Here is a 23,555-nt window from a genome sequence, read left to right as displayed (position 1 = left end):
TTTCTGATCATATACCTTCATATGCATCCCATTCCCTAGCTGGTAGAGACAAAGACCCTAATGTTCTTGAGCAGCCACAATTTGTTCTTCATGAACAGCCAGAATCAAATGCATTACCATCTCTCTCTCCTGAAGTATGTGGATTGAAAAGCAGTAAACTCATATGCTGTGATGTCAGAGACTGTGATGCTAACTGCAAAAAGAAAAAATAGCCCAAGAATAAATGTGCACAGGCATGAATCTACTTCATAACACAGATTGCACTTCAACACAAATTACAGTGCCAAATTGAATACTTGAAAGACTTAAACCCTTTATATGGGTCTAAAATTGTCCTGTATGAATCTAGACATAAATTCACTTGATTTTCTTCAAGGACTAAAACCAGGAGATTTTGAAAAATACTGGTGTGCAAAACATATTGTCTGGAGCTAGGATCCTTCTGACTGCTACGTTTAATGTACAGTGAGTTAGAAACTGGATGACAGTTTCTACCACTGGGTTATACAAATGCCAGAACTACAAACAGAAACATGTGGTAGGCAGAAGACAGCTTGCAGCTCTTAAATCAGGAAATGCCAAGTGCAATATAAAAATAAAACCACCACCCTTTAAATAAAACAGGCTGTATTTCACAGTTTATTCAGGGTGATGTGTGTTTATTTCAGTCTGCAAAGCCATCATAATGCTGGGGTGCAAGGGGTCATTTTCTTTTGCATTTAGGCTGTCAGTAGCAGGCCTATTTTGTCTTTCCACTCTAATGCAGCTTTTAATTGCCTATGAAATTGCACCACCCTTGAGGGAATATTGTACTAACATTCAAAATCGTGTTTTCCTTCTTTATGCTCAAGGATCAGAGGAAAAGTTACAGAACTGGAGTCATAAACATGCTGCAAGAAATTTGCAGATTTACAGTAAACTTTACCAGAAATTTACAGCAAAATGGAAGTTGCATTAAGTGACAGGTAGAAAACTACAAGCCTGATCAGCTGTAGAGTAATCTTGCTTGACACAGTAAAAAAGATACACCTTGGACTTCATGCTCACATCACCTGCAGTGCAGTATGAGTTTGATTGGGCTGCACTTAAAAAAAATAAATGCAAAACTTTTCTAAAAATCAAGGTTTAATTACAGAATTAATCTGGTCGTCATCTATTCCAACCAACCTGTTGCTCACAGCAGAGGCAGATTGTCCAGGGCCTTGTCTGGAATTAGAATATTTCCGAAGATGGAGAGTCCATAATCTCCATGGGCAATCTGTTCTAGTGCTTGGCATTGCACAAAATAAAAACATTGGTGTTTTTATATTTAGGTGGAGTTTCCTGTATTTTAATTTATGTCCACTGCCTTCCTTTTTTTTTTGTCCTTCCACTTTGCAGTATTCAGAACAGACTGGCTTCGTCTTCTTTATATCCTCCAACCAAGTATTTATGTAAGTTGATAAAACTCCCTCTCAGGCCTTCTTTCCTTGAGGCTAAACAGTCTCTCATTATCTTCTCAAATGTTTCAATCCTTTAATCATTTTAAGAATTGTTTTCTGGATTCACTCCAGTACATCCATGTCCCATACTGGGAAACCCAGGACTGCCTCCAACACTCCAGATGTGGTTGAGTGCTCAGTAGAAGGGAAGGATCATTGTCTACAATCCTACCAGAGACACTCCTCCACTCAAAGGGAACTTGCCATCACTCTGGCCAGCTCCCTCCCTTGGGGATGCATCCCATCAGGTTAGAATCACAGAATACCTCAAGTTGGAAGGGACACATAATGATCAGTAACTCCAAATCCCTGCTCCCCACAGCACTAACTAAAGCTAAACCATACAACCAAGAAAGAGCATCATCCAGATGCTCCTTGAACTCTGACAGGCTTAGTACCATCACAATTTTCCTTGGGGAGCCTGTTCCAGTGGTTGACCACCTTCTCAGTGAAGAACCTTTGCCTGATGTTTAATCTGAACTTACCTGGTGCAGCTTCACTGCATTTCCTTGTGTCCTGTTGCTGGTCACCAGAGGGAGGAGATCAGTCCCTCCCCTCCACTGCTTCCTTCAGGAAGCTGTAGACTGTGATGAGGTCATCCCCCAGCCTTCTCTTCTCTAAGCTAAACAAACCAAGGCAACCTCAGCCACTTCCTCCTAAGTCTTGCTCTTGAGACCTGTCACCACTTTTGTCATCCTCCTCTGGACACACTCCAATAGCTTTATATCCTTCATTTATTGTGGCACCCAAAACAGCCCCCACCACTCGAGGTGAGACCACCCCAGTGCAGAGCAGAGGGGGACAATCCCCTCCCTTGCCGGGCTGGCGAGGCTGTGCCTGATACACCCCAGGACACACTCGGCCCTCCTGGCTGCCAGGGCACTGCTGAGTCATGTTCCACTTGCCCCCAGGTCCCTGTCCACAGTGCTGTTCTCCAGTATCTCATTCTCCAATTTGTATGAATAACCAGGATTACTGTGTCCCACAAGGAGAATCCAGTACTTGGTCTAGTTAAATTTCATACAGTTGGTGACGGCTCAGCTCTCCAGATCTCTCTGCAGGACCTCTTTACCCCCAAGGAAGTCCACAGCTCTTCCTAATTTAGTATCACTGACAGATTTACCTATTGTATATTTGATTCCTGTGTCCATATCATTTATGAAAACATGGGAGAACACTGGCTGTGAAATTGAGCCGTGGGAATGTCGGTGGTGACTGGCTGCCAGCCTGATGTAACCCCATTTACTCAACATATTATGGATTTGTCCATCTTTGTGCTGGGCAGTTGATTGAGAATAGTATCAAAAGCTTGGTAAAATTCCACAACTCCACATTTACTGGCTTCCCTTGTTCAATTAAGTGTGTGACCTTATAATGAAATGAAATTAAATTGGTTAAGCCAGACTTTCCCCTTGTGAACCTGTGCTCACTATAATCAATGACTGGATTGTCTCTCAAAAAAACTTCTCTGTAATTTTACCACACACTGAAAAGTAAGACTGGCAGATCTAGCATTACCAGGGTCTTCCTTCTTACCCTTCTTGAAACATTGCCAGCTTCCTGTTGACTGGGACCTCTCCAGACTCCCAAGCCACTGAAGAAAAATAATGCAGAAAGGTCCTGTGATAACTTTGTCCAACCCCATCAGTATCCTGGGATGAATCCTGTCAGGCTGCACAGATTTATGTGCATCCAGCTTGAACAGCTACTCTTGAACAAGTTCAGGGTCAGTTGGGAGATCATCATCCCCTCAGTCCTGGTCTTCCAACACAGGTCTCCTGGGATCTCGGGGCCCAGCACTGGTGTTAAAGGCAGAGGCAAAGAAGGCATTAAATACCTCTGCATTGTTTGTATCCCTATTTGTGAGGTGACTGACCCCATCAATCCAGAGACCAGTGTTCTCTCGGATTCTCTGTTTGCTGTTAATATATTTTGAAAAGCCTTTTTTGTCCTTCTCAGTGCTGGCCAGCTTGAACTGTAGTCGAGCTTTGACTGCATGAATTTTCTCCTGGCAGTGCCAAACAGAATCTCTCTAGTCCTCCTGTGTTGTCTGTTCTTGCTTCCAGTGTCTGTACAGTTTCTTTTTGTCTAACTTCTATAAGACCCCTGTTCAGCCGAGGCAGTCCTTCGCACTGCTTGCTTGGCTTCCCTTCCTTTGGAATTGCCTGCTACTGTGCTCTTAAGAAATGGCTCTTAGAAAGTGACTAGCATTCATGGAAGGAAATACCTTCAGAAGCAGATCCTCAGAGGTCCCTACTAGCTAGCTCCTTCAGCAGCCCAAAACCTGCTCTTCCCGTACCCAGGGACAAAGTTTTCCTGGTGTTTTATTCTCCAAACACCAATTATTTGAAACATAACTACTTGGTGTGATCAAGACAGCCACCAAGTCACCACTTCACCCCTGAGACCATCTGTGTTAACAAACAGCAAAGCTGGGAGGGCACCTGTCCTAGGTGCCTCCCTTAGCCCCTGCACAGAGAAGTTATCCTCCTTGTGCTTCAGCAATTTCCTGGACCTGTTTCTGCTCTATGATACTAACCAGTTGATGTCTGGGAGGTTAAAATCTTCCATAAGGACAAGGGCAGATGAACTAGAGATATCTCTTAATTCCTCATTGAATAATTCAGCGTTGTTGTTGTCTCTCCTGACTGCTTTGGCTTTCCTCTCACCCTGTCCATGCAACCTCAGGACAGCATTGCTGGTTTCCCCCTCGGCCCCCTTTCTGTGCTGCCACCACTTGTGTGCTTCCTTTGGATGTTTGAGTTCAGTCAGGAGCTCCTTGTTCATCCGTGAAGGCATCTTGATACTTTTGCTTGAGTGTTGAGAAGGAACATTCTCAGGTATAATGTATAATAAACTACAAAAAAATAAAAATAAAAAAACCCAAGAAAAGTATTTCCTTTTATATAACACACATTAAAAATGTTTTCCTTAAGCCACGTGCAGCTCAGCATTGACACATGAATAACTAGAGCTGTTGCATAAACAGGCACTTTTTCCAGTAAGGCACCATCAGCTCCACAAGAAAGCATGAATTAAAAGGTGTACCTGTGTATAACCAAAGCAAGGACATCTACATTGCTTATTTGCCCTATCCCTCAGAATACAGGGCAGCTTTCTGCAGCTCAGCAGTTGCTGTCTCTTGAGGCTGTAAAGGAAACCAAATGAGCTATCTAATACACAGTGACCTATTTCTTCCCCCTTAATACTGAACGTACCGTCTTCGTGCATGCTCATGTCTATCATGCTCTTCCAATCCCTTTCCCTCAGGGCTAAGCAAACCCATTTCTGAAATATTAAAAATCACAACATTCCCAGGGGAACATTAGAACCAGTTCTTCAAATTGATTTTTTTTTTTGCCTATCACATTTTACAGCCACGCTCTTCATATTTCTCAAAGTGAAAAGAAATAGCATTTATTTTTTATTTTAAAAGAAAAACACCATATTAGAGTGTTTCCCTGTGAGGATGTGGAGCCAGCAGTACAGTGGAAGGACTTCTCTCTCAGTCTGTGCCACGATACAGTTCTAATTTTACTCAATATTCCACAGTTTGCTGAACCATAAACCAATCTTTAAAAGACTATCACTAAAAATCTTCATCTCCTCTCCTAAGGGAAAGGTATCCTGGATCAAAACCAGCATTAATTATACACCGCCTTACCAATTCCCCCCACGTTCATGCTGAGGTGGTAAACTGTATTTTTGTCCACAAGCTGTCCATCTGTGATGAAGCATTATATAGATTCCAGCCCTAAAGTGCACTGCTAGCTCAAGGCTCTGTTAGATACATACCTTCCACTCAGGGATTTTCAATTTAAATGAATACTTACTACAAAGATAATTATATTGTCTTATTGAATGCAATTCTCATAGATAGACTATTAAATTCTGTTCAGTGAGGGATTTTGTGCATCAAAGAAAAACTTTCAGAAACTCACCACCTTTATGAGCATGCTTGATAGAAACCTTTTTTTTTACAAAGAGACAGTATAGTTTTATATTCTGAAATTTGAAAATCAGTCATATTTACTACCACAGCAGCTAAAGGCCAGAAAACCTGGGGGATCTATTGCAATACCTAACCTAATACACAACATAAGACAGTTTCTTTCCAGAAATCAATTACTTCATGGAGCAGACAATTTAGAGCAATAGCAGTTTTCTCCAATTTGTTAATGCAAGCCAGAACATTTTTGCTCCTGGCTACACTACAGTGGTCAATTAAATACAGTAAATTTGATACCACACACTTGCCATGGAAGAGATGCAAAGACAAGATATGTGCAGTGTCACTGGAGTGGGGATATTTCAGGAAGCATGGTGGCCTCATGAGAAGCCAGAAGCCAAGCAGTTATGTTTACAGCAGACAGCAACACTTTGGTACCACCATGCTCCTTGCAACACTGCTCAGAGGAGGTGCTGTAGCTACATCTCTCACTTCTGATGGCTCTGTATCATTTGTGCACCACTTCTGTAAGTCTGCTCTCATCACAACATGTCAGAAGACACAAAAATTTGACTACAGGAGAGTCCCCTGACTCTCCATCCAATACTCCATCCCACTGGGGATATATAAACATTGCTTAACATCCAGGAAGATCATCAGGATGAAAGCTGAATTTAAAAAATTTTGAAGGACAGATTTAAAGCAGTAATACTCTTATGTTCTCTCCCCTTCTTGCATCAATTCCCAGCCCCAGTGTAACTCAACTACCCTTTCACTTATGTAACCATTTTTCTCCCATTGATTCCCCCCCACCCCACCCCCTGCTTTTCCATCTCTTGTCCTTGTCTTATCCCATTGTTTTGGGTCATATTTCTTACACTAAAAATAAAATTCAAAACAATTAGAAAATATCAGCCTGGAGCTGCTATTTAAGTCACTCTCATAAACATTCAGTTATTAGCTGACAGAGCTTTGTCAGGCTACAGTATTTTCAACAGCTGTATTAAAACAAAATATGTGATGATAGTATTTGTGTCAGCCAGTCTCTTTATAGAAATAAATCTTTTTAATGTAATCTCCCTAGTTAATACATAGACAATAAAACAGTGTATCCAATATCCAGTCATCCTTTGAAGGGTTTATTTGCACCAACTGTTCCCAGCTGGGATTACTTCCTTGGACAACTTTCACCAGATCAAAGGTAGATACTGACTGGAAAAAAGACTACATGTATGAGCTACTTGGTCACCTCCATCTCTGTAACCAAACACATCACTTAATACAACACACTGCATTAGCATATTCCCACTCCAAATTGGTTTTTCACAATGCTCCAGATACTTCATCTGTTTCACTTTATGGCAACTTCCCATGGCAAGCAAAGCATGGGAACAGGAAAAGGGAGGCCAGCAGGCCAAGGCCTTATGTTGTTCCTGAAACCTGGACACAAGTCAGATGCTCACTGCCTGTACTGGTGTATGTATTACATTGCCTTAGGAGTTCAATGGAAGAAAACTGTATCGGTGAAGAAGCTGAGTAAAGATAAGAAACATTTGAGGTTGTTCCTTTTGGTGTCACAATGATTTCATTCCCTTTAAATTAAAGTTGGCATTTATTGGCTAGAAGACAAACAGGAAATGGATGTAACTGATATTGGCTTGGAAACATAATGTCATTTCCACTCCCTGCCTTCCTGATTGGCACTGTATCCAGATATGAACCCAGAAGCTTCCAAATGCTGATACATTTATCCTTTCTTATTCTTCTTTCCTCCCTCTCTAATTGCAAAAATGTGTTTCTAGAAAGGAAAATACTGAAACAAAAACACCTCAAAGATGTTCAAAGGCAATAGACAAAATAAAAATACAGAAATGAATGACATTTCTAGACAATAAAGTCAATAGCTGAGAAGAGCATAGCTTCAAACTTGTTTATAGCAGTGGAGTCATAATCACTTTTGCAAAAGATTAAAAGTAGTAGCAGTAAATTAATCTTCAAATGTCTGCAAGTGTGCAAACAGCCAGAACCAGCTGGTTTGCAATCCTTAACATGACAGCAGTATCAAACTCTTAACAGCTCAAAGCACACAAGGAAGAGAAACTCAATTTATGGTATTCCACGGAACTGATTACTGCTTGAACAGGTCCTTTCCCTATACTCTACTACACTGCTTTTTTTTTTTTTTTTGCTTATTACACTATACACCAAATACTCTCATTTTTTTTCTGTACATTCAAGTGAGTCCTTTCCAATTAAAAAATCCACTTGAACATGCAAATTTCCAGTCTTGGTGTTGTACACCTTGGCTGCCTCTTGTCCATTCATTACCACAGGAATGAAATGTGACCTCTCCAACTAAACCCCCAAGTAAGGACAAATGTGGCACTAAAATTGCTGGATGTTTTATGTGGCACAATTATTTGTATGAGTGTGTGGAAGGACTACTCCTCTACTAGCTTTTCTGACACAACAGGGACTGTAAGGAAGAAGCCAAGAACAGAAATGCATGAGGATAAAGCTGGCTGACGTGGTAAGGGAGGCAGGGATGAGAACCAAACCTGGTCAGTCATATTAACTGGTAAGAGCATGTACGTGTGTGAAAGGTTATTTCATCCTGGACTTTGGAAATGATATTGGGGATCGGACTGCAAGGGGTGCAGGAATCAATGGAGCTGTATACACCCATGGAGTGGGGGATGAACAGGGGAAGGCAGAGTCAAGGAGAACAAAGGGGCTTAATAGAGAGGGGCATAAGAGAGGCCAACTGGCTTTAAAATGGGGCAAAGTATTCCATCTCTCAGCCCCATAGTATTTTTTGTGACTTGTGAAAAGTAGATGCAGTAGGCCTGTGCTGTTTTGCAAGTCTGGTGCTTTGGACAGTGCCTAAAAGAAGTTACAACATTGATGGATATTTAGGTCACAGGAATTTTAAGACTGACATGTGCTCATCCTCCTGAAAGTAATTTTCAGTATGCAAACTGCACAGACTCACCTGAGCCCTTCCTGCTAGGATACTCTGTGCTAATAAATGTTTAAAAAGGTGAGAGTTGTCCTCAATCTGCCAGTTGAACTGGCATCCAATGTAGTCCTGAATGTAAGTTATCAACTGCAGCCATCATATGATGTATCTCACATCTGGCTTGGATGCGAGTGTACTGGGACATGTAGTAAAAAACAGAGCTGTATCCTTTTTTTCTCCCCTTGGATTCTAACAAAAACAAGAGTTTGTGCAAACTGACCCTGTAAATGAACTGGAATGCAGACAGATGCTCTCCCAAACTGCTCTGGATGAAATGAGATCCATTCAGCAATAACTGAGTACACACCAATTGTAAAAAACCAAAGCTGGTCCAGGAGGCCAGTATGACCTGATCTTATTTTTCTATGTTATCCTGAAGTACTGTGCTCATGTGAAAACATGCTGTCACAAGAATAATTTAGTAAGCTCTACCTCAGGTCAGGACAGCTAAGAGAGTAGCATGCCCTCTTGCACAGGTGTAAAACCAAAATGGAGAACATTTCACTACATGAAAGAGTAAAAGAAAGTATCAGGTTTCCTTCCCCAGAACCACACCAAGATCCCTTCTCTTTTCTTTAACACTCTAGAGGCCAAGAAATTATTTTCCTCCCTTTCTCACTGCTCTTTTTATTAAGCCCAACTACTTCCTGTATTGGCTGCTTGTACAGTTCTGGACTTTACTTGCAATAATAATCCCTCTCCCCTTGCCAGAGAAAGGACAATTATTTTACAGACATCTTCAATAACAAAATTCATCAGCACAAAAAGCAGAACACATTGAAAGAAGAGGTAAAACTTCAATTGTGCAGCAAGATTAAGATTGTGCCATTCAATTCAAATTAAGCAGCAAACAAGACACCACCACACAAACAATCAGAAAAGTCTCAGAGATCAGTAAAAATTGTGGTATTTTGTATCCATGAGATGCTAAAAATGAAACTTCAGTTTCCTTAACTAAAAACATCTGTTTCAGAAGAAATAAAACACCAAATCAAAGGAACAACAGCACATGTATTTGTTAATTTCACAAAATGTATGCTCTGTAGAATATTGTGTAATAATAAAAAGGATTCAGTAATACACAAATTCCCTGCGTGATTTGCTATTATTTCATACAATGTGGGGAACAAAGTGCCTTTTGCAGAGCTAGCATAGTAGTGAATCAAACACAAATCATACCTACGAGAGTAGAACCCAGAGTTCCCAGCTGGGATCAGAAATCATACTTCCTAAAATAAAGGAAAATGCATTTTAGCCTTAAATGGTTTAGGGACAGGAAAATTGCCATGATATTACAAACAGAAACAGATAAACAACTAGTGCAAGATCCACTGACAGACAACATTAACAGCACTCAGGAGAAGGAAGAGATATTTGTGTCCTCAGTTACAATGCCAGATATGTCATAATCTTCTGCTTACAGTTCCACCGGTTTAGTACAATTTGAACAGACCTGGTCATGCCAGCAGTGACACTGCCTTTAAATGAAATACATTTTAAACACAGCCTTTGATCCAAAAAGTCCATTCACATTTCTATAACAAACCAACATAGATCATTCCATATCTGCCACAATTATATACTGATTCTACAGGGACTTGTTACTGGCCATAGCCAAAGAAAAAGCCTGGAAAGGTTTCAACTTTGACTTGTCCAATAGTGCTACTTAGGTCCTTTAACAAAGTACACTGGGGACAAATTCCATAGCAGATCATTCACACAACAGTGCATTTCACTGTAACAGCCCCTTCCTCAGCCTCTTCATGTGTTTAGGTACACAGGTTTGTTCTTTACCAAATATTATCTCTTTTGCTCTTTCTACATGTGAAAAATACTCTTCAACATTACAACCATACCAGTTATGAAAACCTGGTCTGCAAAAAAGTTACTGAAAGCTTTCTATTGTAGTGTTTAAAAGCTAAAGGATGGCATCTTTTGAAGTTTTCCTTGTTAGTTTAACTGTATTGTTTACAGTTAAGTTAATGTGAACATTGTCTTCAGTAACACCAAATATATCAGCACCGAGTGGATCCTAAACTCTGACCAGACAGGAATCACAGCAGTTCATGAATACTGCAACAAGATGGCAAAAATTCCATAAGAAGATAAGAACTAAGAAAGGCATACAGAACTGCTGACATCCCAACAGTGAGCCCAACAGTTACATACCAAACAACTAACAACCACAACTTTATGGGCCTCATTTCCATCAAAACCAATGGTCAAATCCTACTGCAATGGCTTCGTTATTTTCCCAGTATATAATAGAAGCTCATAGTAAAATGTACATAAAGTTAAACCTTACAGCTTTGTTGAACTTTATCTGGAGGAAACTGATGAAGGAGCTGTAGATTATTTTTCTTTTTTTAGGTTTAGAATCCAAACTAAGAGACCTCCAAACAAAGTAACATGTACTACAGAACACAGACACACACACACACAGCCATGTCCCCTGGGGTTTTGCTGTTGTTGTTCTTACTTTGTTTTATAGGCAATCTTTATAAAAGATTAATTTCATCATATGCATACTATATTAGAGGCATATTTCTAACCACTTTTAATATACTTTAGAAAATCAAAACATAAATCTTGGCTTTGAAAACTTACCAATGCTCAATGTATTTAAGGCTCACTAAGCAACTTCAGATTTGTAAGAGTCTACATTTGAAAAATGCATTAGTAAAGTTTACAGATTTTTAAAAACAGTTCACCAGTCTCTCTTAAATATTTAAGTTTCCCTCCTCCATAAATGTATGCCAGCTTTTCTTTCACCTCTCTTTCATGCACCATTTCTATGTTGCTATCTTTACAAAAGGAACAAAAGTATCTAAAAAACCACAAACAATACTCAGTTCAAACTTAACAAAATTCTATTAAGTACTCAGGGTAGATTTGGTTGGCATCAAAGATGACAAAGATCTTTGGGTTCCAGGTGTTATCCACACAGCTGTCATACAAGTTCACAAAGCTTCCATCTTTTGAAGGAGGCCTCATGTATTTTGAATCACCACCAATATAGTCACCAGTTAATACACGAGCAAGAAACATGACTTTATCTGGTCTGTGCAGATGGGGCTGCAGGTTCACACCATGAATCTGGAAAGTATCTCCGTGCTTCATGCTCTCTTTACAGAAATGGCTGGAATATGATGCATCTCTTGCAAAATAAGTCCCTTTCAAATAAAAAACAAAGAAAATTTGATGACATTCCTACCATGACAGTTAGACTACCAGAGCATAGCTATCAGCATGATGAAAAATGACAGTTCTTCTATGTTTATTAGGAATCCTTTATTTGTTGTTATATATTATAACAATATGACCAAACATTTTTAGTGTGAACATTTTAGTAGGGAGATTATCTTGTGATCAATACTGCTTTGCTGGGCACCCCTTCCCCATGCTCCCTGGCCCTACCAGCCAGTTGTAACAATTACATTCCTTACTGCATCTTTAATTACAATTACCATAAAAGCAGAGCTGTAACTAAACAGTTCTTGGGTAAACACAAGGCATGCATCACGAAGTACACGCTACAGGAAAGACTTATGTTGAGCTGTTAACACTATCACAGTTGTATGTGACAGAAATGCCTACCTTTTCCATATACAGCAGCATGCATCCCGTTTATTCTCCAGTCAAAGTTATGAATACATATTGCTTCTACAAATTCATTACTGGTGCCATGAAACAGCATCTGCTCATTAATTGTTGGGACACCTCTTTTCTTCTTCAGTTGAGCTTTTTTCCTACAGAAAACACACAATAAATACATAAATAAGGACATAACAAAGAAATAGTTGTACAAACACACTAAATTACTACTGTGAAAACACTGCTGAGGGTACAGACTTAACACATTCCACTTTACAAGTACCTAAATGACTCAAGTTTTTAAACACGTCAGAATTCTTAAGGTACATGTCTAGAAATAACACATTTCTGAATGCCATAGGGCTATTTTCCAACACAGTCTCAAGATTTTCTAAAAAAGGTCTTCCTACACCAATTTTATCAACATTGTTCATGTGTTACTAGTTTCAGTGTGGTCATTTTCGGCAGATACATCTTTAAAAGAAAGGTAATTTTGCACATTTTGTTTCCTCCACCTGCTTTACTGTCATGGTGGAAGGGATAACAAAATTGGTAGATTATAAAGCACTATTACCTAGGCAAATCAGCAGAAACTGATCTAAGAGCTAATTATGCTGAATATCTGAAATTTCTTCAACCACAAGCCCTCTGTTGTTGGCTGTTCATCTCTGACAATATGCAAACGTAGCCTCAAGTAACTTCTTTTGAAACAGGGGAATGGAACAAATTTATAGAGAAAGTGAATAATCAATCAAAAGACGTTCTGTGACAGTCCTTTACTATCTCTGACCAGTTCATTTCATAAAGCCAATTTAGAATTGTCATTAATATGGGAACTACTGTAAGAAGCAAATGTGTTCTGACCACTACAGTGATGCAAGTAATCATTCAAGCAATGATCAAATGTAATCTCTTATCTTATTAAACAAAGCACTTTTTCAAAACCATAAAAGTTTAAGTGGCAATTGTTCCTCCTCAGCAGTAAAACATACTGGGCACACTAGCAAGCTGGTTGTACAGAATGCAGAAATGCCACAAGAGGACACTTTGGTAATTTGGAACAGAAATCAAGGAGTCCAACTGTTCTAAAAAGCATCATCTTAGCACCTTGTACAAGCAGTGACAAGATAATCCAGTTCAACAAAATTAACTTGATCCAGCACTGTGAAAATTCTCGTTCAGCCAATTCACTCAATGAAAGGTAAAACCTACAGCAAAACTAAATACCCAGAGGCATGTTCTTTGTACCTACATAGGCACAAAAGCTTTTTCTAAAAGTGTTTCAGCTTTTTCTAAAACTTTTTCAGCAATCTCACTGACCAACACCTTTCTTTACTTGTTGTACTCCTTGACAATTCCAAACTGAGATGCTAAACTAAGCATCATCCTCTTTTCATCTTTCCTACCTGGGGCATCAAGAGAAGTGAATTTGAAATGCTGGGATACCTATTTCTTGGTAATATACTACCAGGCAATAATTTCTTCACCAGTATGTGCAAGCCTACAGCACTGTCATGTGGCCCAAGGGCAGGACCCAGCATTTCACCTTACTGAACCTCACAGCTAGACTCAGCCCACAGATCCAGCCAGTCCAGATCACTCTGCAGAGCCTTCCTGCCCTCCAGCAGATCTACACTCCCATCCAGCTTGGTGACATCTGCAAACTGACTGAGGGTGCCCTTGATCTCCTTGTCCTGATCCCAGATAAAGATATTATAGAGGACTGGCCCCAACACTGATCCCTGGGGACCCCACTGGTGACCAGCTGGATGCAGCTCCATTCACCACCTCTCCCTGAGCCTGGCTATCCAGTTTTTTACCCAGCAAACAGTGCATATGTCTGAGTCATGAGCAGCCAGATTCTCCAGGAGAATGCTGTGGGAAAACAGTATTGAAGGCTCTACTGAAGTCCAGGTAAAAAATAACTGCAGCCTTTCCCTCATCCACTTAGTGGGTCACCCTGTCCTAGGAGGTGAGGTTGGTCATCAAGCAGGACCTGCCTTTCCTAAACTTATCCTGGCTGGGCCTGAGCCCTGGTTGCCCTGCACATGCTGTGTGATGCCACTCAGGATGAGCTGTTCCTTGACTTTCCCTGGCACCGAGCTCGCTCAGCCTAGCAGGTCTGTAGTTCTCTGGATTCTCCTTCCAATTCTTCTTGTACATGGACATCACACTTGCTCAACCACAGCCAACTGGGACCTCCCCAGTGAGCCAGGACTGCTGGTAAATGGTTGAAAGTGGCTCAGTGGGCACCCCCACAGCTCCCTTGGTACCCTCCAGTAGAGTCCATCCATTGCCATGGACTTGTGTGGGGTAGCAGGTTCCATTTTCTCTTGAATTACTAGGGCTGCATTTTGCTCCCCAGTTCTACCAGCTCAGGGCCTGGGTGCCCAGATAACAACTGGTCTTACCATTAATGCCTTTGTTGCCTCAGCCCTTTCCTCATCTTTTGTCACTATGTTTCCCCCATATCCAGTAAAGGATGGAGATTCTCTAGAGCCCTCCTTTAGTTAATGATTTATTTTTTTAAAATATTTTTATTGTCTTTTACATCAGTGGCCAAATTAGGTTCTAGCTGGGCTTTGGTCCTTTCTTCCTACAAAACATCTCAACATCTTTTACTCCTCCTGACTTGCCTGCCTCTTCTTCCCAAGGTCATAAACTCTCTTTTTTGTCTGAATTCCAGTCAAAGTTCTCTGTTCATCCAGGATGATCTTATTCCTCAACTACATGTCTTTCAGCACAGGGGGACAGCCTGCTCCAGACCCTTTAGGAGTTCCCTCTTGAAGAGTGTCCAGCCTTCCTGGACTCCTCTGCCCTTCAGGACTGCCTCACAAGGGACTCTGTCAAGCAGCCTCCTGAACAACCCAAAGTTTGACCGCTGGAAGTCCAAGGCAGCAGTTCTGCTGACCCTCTTCCTTACTCCATAAGGAAAAAAGGGAAACTTAACTAGAAGTTGGGTAACTCTCTTAACCCTTAACCTATATAAGGAATTTCACTTCCTCACACATGTTGATATAGCTTTAAATTAACAATAAATGACATATCTTTAAAAAAAATCATGTAATTTATGCAGGATTTTAGTATACATCTGGTTAGTTATTTCCTCACTCTTTAACTTAATCTAGATTATTTTCTTAGAGTAAAACATCTTTAAACCTTCTGATATGCACTCCTTCCTACGAGATACACAAGTAACTTTTGTCAAGTAGAATTGCTTAAGACTGACACCAAAAAATAAGTGGATACCAAACTGGGCACTTCCTACTTCTTCCAGGCCAGCACAATGCGAAGAGGGAAAAGCCAAGAACTTAGAAGAAGGTTTTGTAGGACATTAAACTTAAAAGAACTGCATAAATATATGTCCATTAGACACTTAATTCTGTCCTAAGATTCATAAAATTGAGAAATTTAGCAAGACTGAAATATGCATTTGCTTTGTTCAGTAAAAATTAAAATAATACAAGCCTCTCAAGGAATCATTTTACAAAAAGCTCATTTTTGTCTCCTTACTCCACTGTAAGGATCATGGGCATCTACACACATATATTCTGAACACCTTAAATACATTATCTATGCAACAGCTTTACCTAATGCATTTCTACAAGTATTAAATTTCTGTACCTGTAGAAGCTACAGTCTTGAAAATTAAATTTTGAATAAATAAATTACAAATATGAAAATTTTTAGTAGTTAAAAAGTAACAAAAAAATTCATTAATAATAAAAGCAGTTAAACATATTTCTGCTGTATGACTTAAAATTTTTCTCCATTAACAATCCTAAAACTGTTGGGTTTAGAAATAATCTCACCTGCAAAAAAACTCCCACAAGTCTAGATTTTGTATTCTCTTAATTCTTTTAATTCGGTGGCTATCCATTGTTTTTCCAAAGAGACTAGAAACTTCATTATATTCATTTGTTTTCTTTTGCAAGGGAATCAGCTGGAAAAAAAGAGGTTAGTGCGATTTCAATTCGATGCATTATTTCATTGTGACATGGTTTTGACCAATTTGCATACCAACTCTTACCTGGTATGGCTCCTCAGTATTTACATTCTCCCAGTGTGAAGGCATAGGGATAGCCTCATTTTCACAGATGAAACTTCAAACAAAAAAGGTAAAAGCACATCACTTCAAAGACATGAGGTATTTTCTTCTTGTCAACTCCTGCTCCAAAGAACACAGTATGCAAAAAAAGCAAACCCCCATGAAGTTTATACAGAGCTACTAAAAAAGAGTGGTTTAAGCACATGCACTACATACATAGAAGCTCTTAAGCCTCAAAATTGGGACTAAAAGAAGCAATCTCCTGAAAGTAAAAAATGTCACCACATGGAAATAAGAGTGCTGATGCAATTATTCAAAGATCAAAGCAAATTGCCACATTATTGTATGCACTATTTAGCAAATATCTACTGAAAAAACGTTGACACTTCAAAAACACAGTTTTCTTCAAAGTCAGTGTACACAGAATCCTACTACATTTCTTATGACAAATGACAAATTTATTTTTGAATGTATAACCACACTACAGTTCAGAACTAATTTTTTCTCAGAAACTATTTGGGGAAAAAGCCCCACGTATCCCATGTACTCAATCACCTGTGATAGTAACACTCAATTACTACAGCATAGCTCAGTTTATTGTTTAGTGATTCCCAGCTTTACATCTAATGAATGATGAAATGATAAGAAACTGACAATCTAAAGCAATTACACTCATAAAATAATTATTGCAACACAATTTCTTAAACTCCAAGTAATTTTAGAGTAAATGAAATATAAAATATAGGCACAACATATAACTCACTCTTTTTTTGCTATTACAGTAATACTTCTAAATTTATGGAGTCAATGGATTCCATTTTTTGGTGCTGCTTCCCTGCAGCAACTCTGATTCAACAAGTATTCAGAGCAAGTGACTCCAAAAGCAAATAAATATAAACAATAAAGATAAAACACTTTTATTTCATTTTACTCAGAAGAAGCAGGAATAAAAGAAAAATAAGGAGTCTTCCTCTTATTTCCTTACCTGAATGAATTGATTGCAAAGGGAGCTCGCTTTATTGGACGTTGTTTAAGGGTAGTTAGGTTGATTTGTTTCATCACTGAGCATAAAACAAGAATTAGGAAGAAATTTTTGAGAATTCATCTGCAGCATATGAAACATTTAAGTATAATTTTAAAAAAGAACACTACTACACCCTGAGCTACTTGACAGGAATTCCTATTTCAACAGTAACAAATTAGCATTTTCAATAAATATTTCTAAATACATTGTCATTTTTATGAGTTGGAAAAACGCCCAAATATTGCACACACAAAACATTTATTTTTAAACTATCCATCTAAAATTTGGCCCCACTAAATCACAGGCAGAACTTCCACTGACTTGAAAGGGATGACAAAGAATACGCTATCCTTAGTGTAAGGCATCATGGACTAAAGACAGTAACATAAAAACTGTTCTTTAACATTTGCTTATAGTGCAATGTTTTTATTCTGGATGCAAAACACAGTTTTTTATAAAAAGACATTCCAACACAAGTAAGCACAAAACTCCTTGTATTGTCAGATACCACCTTACTGCCAGTATATTCCTGTTTTACCCAGTCCCCACTTTCTGTATTTGAAATATGTTAAATTTGAATATGTATTTTGGAATACATATTTTTATCCTTAATTTCCTATATTTTAAACATATAGCTGTTTTGTAATTTAATCAGAAAATAAACCATCTATGAATAGAAAAACTAAAAAAAAAGTTACTAGAACACACCTGTGAACAAAGTACATTTATAATTAGTTACTTACACTAAAAACCTGTAATACTCTGTAATTTACAAGAACAGCATAAGGAAGATCTTTACAATCTACCAGTAAATCCTTTTGCCTATCTCCTTGTTATTCTGAGAACAGACCTGGCTCCAACTACCTGCTGAATTATTAAATCATTTTGATGCCAGTATTTTGCAGGAAGCCTCCTTTGTTTCTTATACAGAAGGAATGGAAGAGGTTTTCCAAGCTTACACACAGTTGCAAATTAGAGAAAAAAGGTTCAACCTTCCCAGTTCAAGAGATGTATCCTACATGCCACTTGCAGCTGGAGCAAGCAGTAGGAACTCCAATGGAGTGCTATTAAACAAAACATGCTACTTCATTAATAATCTACAAAAAAATGCACCTGTTTTTAGAAACAGGGCAGCTGTTTCTAAAAACTTCTGTGTATTTTTCCAGTAAAGAAGACATTCTTAATAATGTTTTCACACCAGATATGAGGACGATAACCTGCTGACTGAACAAATGTGCTGGTGTATCTGAGACCTTCTATGGTTTAAATTCACTCTTTGGCAAGACACATACCTGAAAAGTCCAGTGTGTAGTTAAACTTTGCAGTGGTAAAAGACAGCGATCCATGGGGGTCTGTTCGGAAACTCCTTTCGATATCTTCACTGCTGATGGAACAGTGACTGTTTGAGTCAGTCTTCAAAATAAAAGAAAAAGCACATTAAGACAAACTCAGCCATAGATAATTTTATGTATGGAATCCATCAGAGCCAATATAACTTCATAGGTATTTACCTGAAACATATGCCATTTACCACACTCAGCCAAATAAAACCAGCCCCACTGGGTATCGGAGGTGTCCATGTCTTCAACTGAACTTTCCATCTTTGCAAACACATCTTCTGATGGTCCTTGAAGCATTTCCTGAAACATTCACAAACATACACACAAATAAAGTTTAGAGAAATTCATAAAAAAAAGCAAAATAAAGTGCATTTGCAATAACTTAAAAAAAAAATCCTATCAGGCTGAGGACTGATCTGCTCTTTCATTTCCAGAGAAAAATTCTCAGTTTGCTGCTTATCCAGTATTATCCTTTAAATTAGTGAAACACCTGCAAAAATTTTCTCAATGGTCTGTGAAGTGTGACAGTAAAGGCAAGAGCTATAGGCTTGATGTGATCAAAGAGACGTGCTAAATTTCATACTGATGATTGTAGGATCAAGGCCACTCAGAAATATACGAAAGGTTCTTCATTCATACTTCTCAAGAATGAGATGTTGGGGTTACATCCAACAGCTTGATGGAAACACCTGCTAGATACTCACCAGCAGTGAACAAATCACACTGGAAATCAACAGTTGTAAGAAAAAAAGTTAAAGCTAAGACAAAGAATACAATTATTTAACTGTACAAGACCACAGTAGATTATTCCTTCCCGCTGCATGAAGAATAATTTTCCCCCTAATGCACTCACTTAAAAATGACACAGTAAAATTCCTGATACTCTGTAGTTGTATTTATAGAAAAGGTTCACACCAAAAGCAAGACTGGCTCCCACACAAGCAATGACTACCGCAGTTGGGGTCCTGAAGGATGGAAGAAAAAGAACTGAGTAAAGGATACAGCAGAGGTCTACAAAATCATGACAAAACCAAATAGGGAACAAAGAATCACATTTTCTTCTGACATTTGGAGGAGACACCTATCAAAGGTTGCACATGTCAAGTTCAAAGTAAGTGAAAGAAAATCTTCATGAAGCAGATGGCAACCTATGGAATTTCTTTTCAGTATGGTGTGGATGCTGCAAATTTATGGAAGTTCAAAAAGCAGACAGACAAGTTTAAGTCTACCAAGAGCTACGTCAGAATACCTTCAGAAGAACAGTCCCTGCCAGGATTCAGCTCACTCTTTGTTCGTGAATAAAATTCTGGAAACTCTGAAAGTGCTCACCTCTATTTGCATGTATTTCCTAATGTGTAAACTTTCTGCAACAACCTCCCCAAGCAAAAATTCTACGTAACTTTCAGGGAATATTTCAGAGAAAAAACTTGCCCCACACCCAGAAAAGGTCAGCAATTCATCCATTCTAACTGTTTAAGCAAAACACTTTGGCACTCTCAAGTTCACTTTTTCTTCCAAAAAGTGAAACAACACCCTCCAGCACAAGTCAAACAATATGCAGTTACTATCCTGGATACCTCAGTTGTTTCCTGGTCACTCCAACCCAGAAAAAATAGAGACCCGAAGAAGACAAATACTGAAGACTAAAAGTAGACATCCCATTCTGGCCAGTGCTACTGGGGCAGCAATTCAGAGCAGGATGCATTTCTGGCACCACCCTTCATGCCCCATTTTTCCCAAGCTGGTTCTATTTCTGTAGTTGTTTGGGGAAAAAAAAAAATCTGAGAAACCTCTTTGTGATAATAGCTAGATGCTGTACTCTAGTCATCAAAAGCTCCAAAGAGTTACAAAAATCCAGATGCTTAGACATCAGGGGAATCATAAATGGATCCCCAAAACATCACCAAACTGCATAATCTGAGGGCAAAGTTACTTCAGTGAAAATGAAAGCCTACCCAAGTCTCCTTGTATGGATTGCTGACTCAAGTTCAAGCAGCACTACACAAAAGGTTCATCAGCTGCACAGAAAAAGTATTTTGAAAGGGATAAGAAAACCATTCTCTGCTTCAGAGGGCATCTATCAACATCTCTTCTATTACCCACAGCAACACAGAACAGAGCCTACATTCCCTTCGTGTTAAAAGCACAACTGGCCAACATCTTTGGGTGAAAATCTTCCACCTTCAATTTGATTCTTCCTCTTGGATAAGTATTTGACTATGTCCTATCCTACTGAGAGCGGCAGGGGTAGGCTGCCCTTCTTTAGGGCTGAGGAAAGCAATTCAGGCTTTTCTTGGTAATGTTTTGTTTCCTCATGCTTCCATTGAAGTGGTGAGCTCAGCTCCCTCCCAGCATTAGTTCAGGGCCTTGACTCTGATCAGTCAAACCAATGATGCCTTTGGAACAAGAGGGCATGCCTTTACAAGCAGAGAAGGCATGATTATCTGTGCTTGTCAACACACTCGGAGTCCTCCAGGGGTATCTCTGGATAAACCATTCCTAAGGAGATAATAATAAACCATTTACTAAGGAGATAGTTATTCCCATGGCTTTCAAAAATATTACATTCAACCCACATATATTACCCTCATCACAAAGCCTAGGGTAAGCAGGTAGATTCCAGCATATTTTAAAAGTATGGAGGAAACACCTGAAGGCATAAATATGTAAAGCCATAAAAACAAGAGAACTGTTCTCAAAGGTGACACAAATCCAAAATGTTTGAAGGAATTACTAATTCAAAATCAAATGCACATAAGCATTAGGCGGCATTTTGAGAAGGGTCTCAACTCCCATCATTAGCACTTTATGGAAGTTCCTGGACCAGCACAGTATCTACTGGTCCAGGAGCTACCAGAACAGCTCAAATTAGACAAATGTCTTAGGAAAAACATCCTCCTAAACAAGAACAGTGCTTGTTGTGCACTGTGACTGAATGGCTTTACTACTACTGGCCATGCAATTCCTCTTTTGTTTCCAGAAGTACTTTATGTTCGACTGATATATGTCCTTTACAGTGTGTAGACTCAGAGAATGCTTTGGGTTAGAAGACAACTTTAAGACCATCTGGTTTCAATCCCCCTGCCATGGGCAGGGACCAGGTTGCTCCACATCCCATCCAACCTGGCCTTGAACACTGCAGGGCTGGGGCACCACAGCTTCTCTGGACAGCCTGTGCCAGGGTCTCACTACCCGCATGACAACAAACACAGCAGCATCCCAAAGGACTACTCTGTCTGGATTATTGTGCTGCCTGCTTCACCCGGCATATCGTGCTTTATTGCTAAAGGCTCTTCTCCCTACGAACATCAGCTTGGGACGAGTATCCTGCTGGCAACACAGGAACTGTGCTACGGCAGTCTCTGACTCTTCCTTAGAGAACACGACACCTCATTAGGAGACCCGCCTGAGGGCTTGGGAGGGGAGGCAGGAGAAGGAGCACTAGCACCAGTAGGGGACACACTCTAGGACAATGCCATTCCCACCTGCGCCCCCACGCACCCGCTCCGTGCTGCCGGGCGCCGCCGTCGCAATCCCACCCGTGACCGCACCCTCCAGAGCCGAATCCAGGGGCGCTCAAGGGCACGGCACGGCCCGGCCACCGAGCCGAGCACGGACCCACTACCGCTCCATGGGGCGCGCAGGCCGCTCCCACAGCCGCAGGGGCCGCCGCCTCCCAGCGCGGTGCCCGAGCCGGCGGCGCGGCCTGCGGGGGGAGGGGCGGCGGCCGTTCCGCCCCGCGCGCACTCACCACAGCGGCCGCGCGCACCGGGCGCGCTCCCGCAAGCCGCCCGCGCCGCGCGGGCCGGGCGCGCGGGACCCGCTCGGCTCCCGGCGCTTCCGTTACCGGCGGCCGCGGAGGGCGGGGTCCATTGGCCCGTCGGGGGTGGGCATGCAAATGAAGGCCGGGGCGGGGCGGGGGTGGAGCTGCTGTCGTGACGCGAGGAGGAGACGGGGCGGGCCCAGGGCCGCCGGCGGCAGCTGCGCTCGTGCCGGTGGTGGTGTCTGGGCCGGTACCTGGGCCGCAGGGTTGGCACCGGCCCGGCACCGGCCCGGCACCAGCCCGGCACCGCTTCCAGTGCCAGGGCCAGAAACAGCCCAAACTCCTGTCCAGTACCAACAACAGTACCAAGCCTAGTTCCCGTATCAGTACCACTGCCAGTGCCAGTACCGGCAGCAGCACCAGTTCCAATCCGAGCACCAGTCCCAGTTCCAAAACCAGTCCAAGTAGCTGTAGCAGTAAAAACACCAGGCCCAGTGCCAGTACCAATGCCAGTGCCAGTCCCAGAACCTTTACGAGGCCCAGCCCCAGTTTCGGTATCAGTCCCAATTCCAAAACCAGTCCAAGTACCTGTACCACTACTAAAACCAGTACCAGTTCCAGTCCTAGTCCAAGCACCCGTACCAGTAGCAATCCCAGTTGCAGTCCCACTGCCAGTACTAGTGCCAGTCCCAGTTCCAGTTCTGGTACCAGTAGCTGTTCAGGTACCTCTCATGTAGCTGCACAGGTACCAGGCCCAGTTCCAGTCCCAGTATCAGTGCCAGTCACAGTTTCAGTTCCAGTGCCAGACCAGTAACAGTAACAGCCTCAGTCCTAGTTCCAGTACCAGTACCGGTGCCAGTCCATGTGCTACCGGAGCCGTGACACCGTGCCAGTGCCAGGCGTGGCAGCAGATGTGCCCATGACACCGTGCACGGTGTAGGTCACACAAAGAGGGCAGCAACAAGAGGCTGCCGCAGGGCCTGTGAGCAGCTCTGTGCCACCATGAGGTCTGGAAGCCACAGTGCTGAGCACAGCTCAGCCAGCCCTTTGCTGCAGGCATTCTAGGAGGGGAGCTGCTGGGTGGAGAAGCTGGCAGTGACACCAGCTGTAGCATTCTCAGCATTCTGCTGCCAGTGGCCTGATAACTTCCAAAACACAGGCAGTCCTCACACACGTACGCGGTCATTGCAGCACGTCCTGCAGTGAAAGGTTTTCGCTGAGCAGCATGCCAAGAACAACACAGGTGGAGCGAAAATGATTAATTTCTCCAATTCTGAGGGAGTGTCAAACAGGATGTTTATCCAGATTCTGGCTGTGCTGACCTTGCCTCTGAATAC

At 41.2% G+C, this 23,555-nt stretch overlaps 2 protein-coding genes across 7 annotated transcripts in view; both read right to left on the bottom strand.

Annotated features, from left to right (window-relative positions):
* Positions 1-11,153, bottom strand: part of CRACR2A (calcium release activated channel regulator 2A) — a 78,627-nt gene extending 67,474 nt beyond the window's left edge. Inside the window, exon 1 of the transcript XR_010356612.1 lies at positions 1,967-11,153. The gene's annotated coding sequence lies outside the window, so the exon portion shown is untranslated. The remainder of the gene's footprint in view (positions 1-1,966) is intronic.
* Positions 11,154-11,301: 148 nt separating this feature from the next.
* Positions 11,302-23,102, bottom strand: LOC135294535 (protein mono-ADP-ribosyltransferase PARP11-like). Of its 6 annotated transcripts, none has more exons than XM_064409915.1 (8): positions 22,945-23,102; positions 18,627-18,755; positions 18,408-18,528; positions 17,077-17,152; positions 16,074-16,146; positions 15,856-15,986; positions 12,047-12,198; positions 11,302-11,622 (listed from the first exon to the last, which is right to left on the bottom strand). In XM_064409915.1, the coding sequence occupies exons 2-8, from the start codon at positions 18,750-18,752 to the stop codon at positions 11,309-11,311; spliced, it is 993 nt and encodes a 330-aa protein (XP_064265985.1). In that variant the 5' UTR covers positions 18,753-18,755; positions 22,945-23,102; the 3' UTR covers positions 11,302-11,308. The 6 variants fall into 6 exon arrangements, with proteins under 6 accessions (XP_064265985.1, XP_064265986.1, XP_064265987.1 ...); XM_064409916.1 differs by having other exon boundaries at positions 22,861-23,039; XM_064409917.1 differs by lacking the exon at positions 22,945-23,102 and adding an exon at positions 22,807-22,830.
* Positions 23,103-23,555: the final 453 nt, after the last annotated feature.

Source organism: Passer domesticus, chromosome 2 (genome assembly GCF_036417665.1).
Source record: "Passer domesticus isolate bPasDom1 chromosome 2, bPasDom1.hap1, whole genome shotgun sequence".
NCBI classification, from domain to species: domain Eukaryota; kingdom Metazoa; phylum Chordata; class Aves; order Passeriformes; family Passeridae; genus Passer; species Passer domesticus.
Note: the sequence above shows the minus strand (reverse complement) of the source record. Positions and strands in the feature narration are given on the sequence as shown.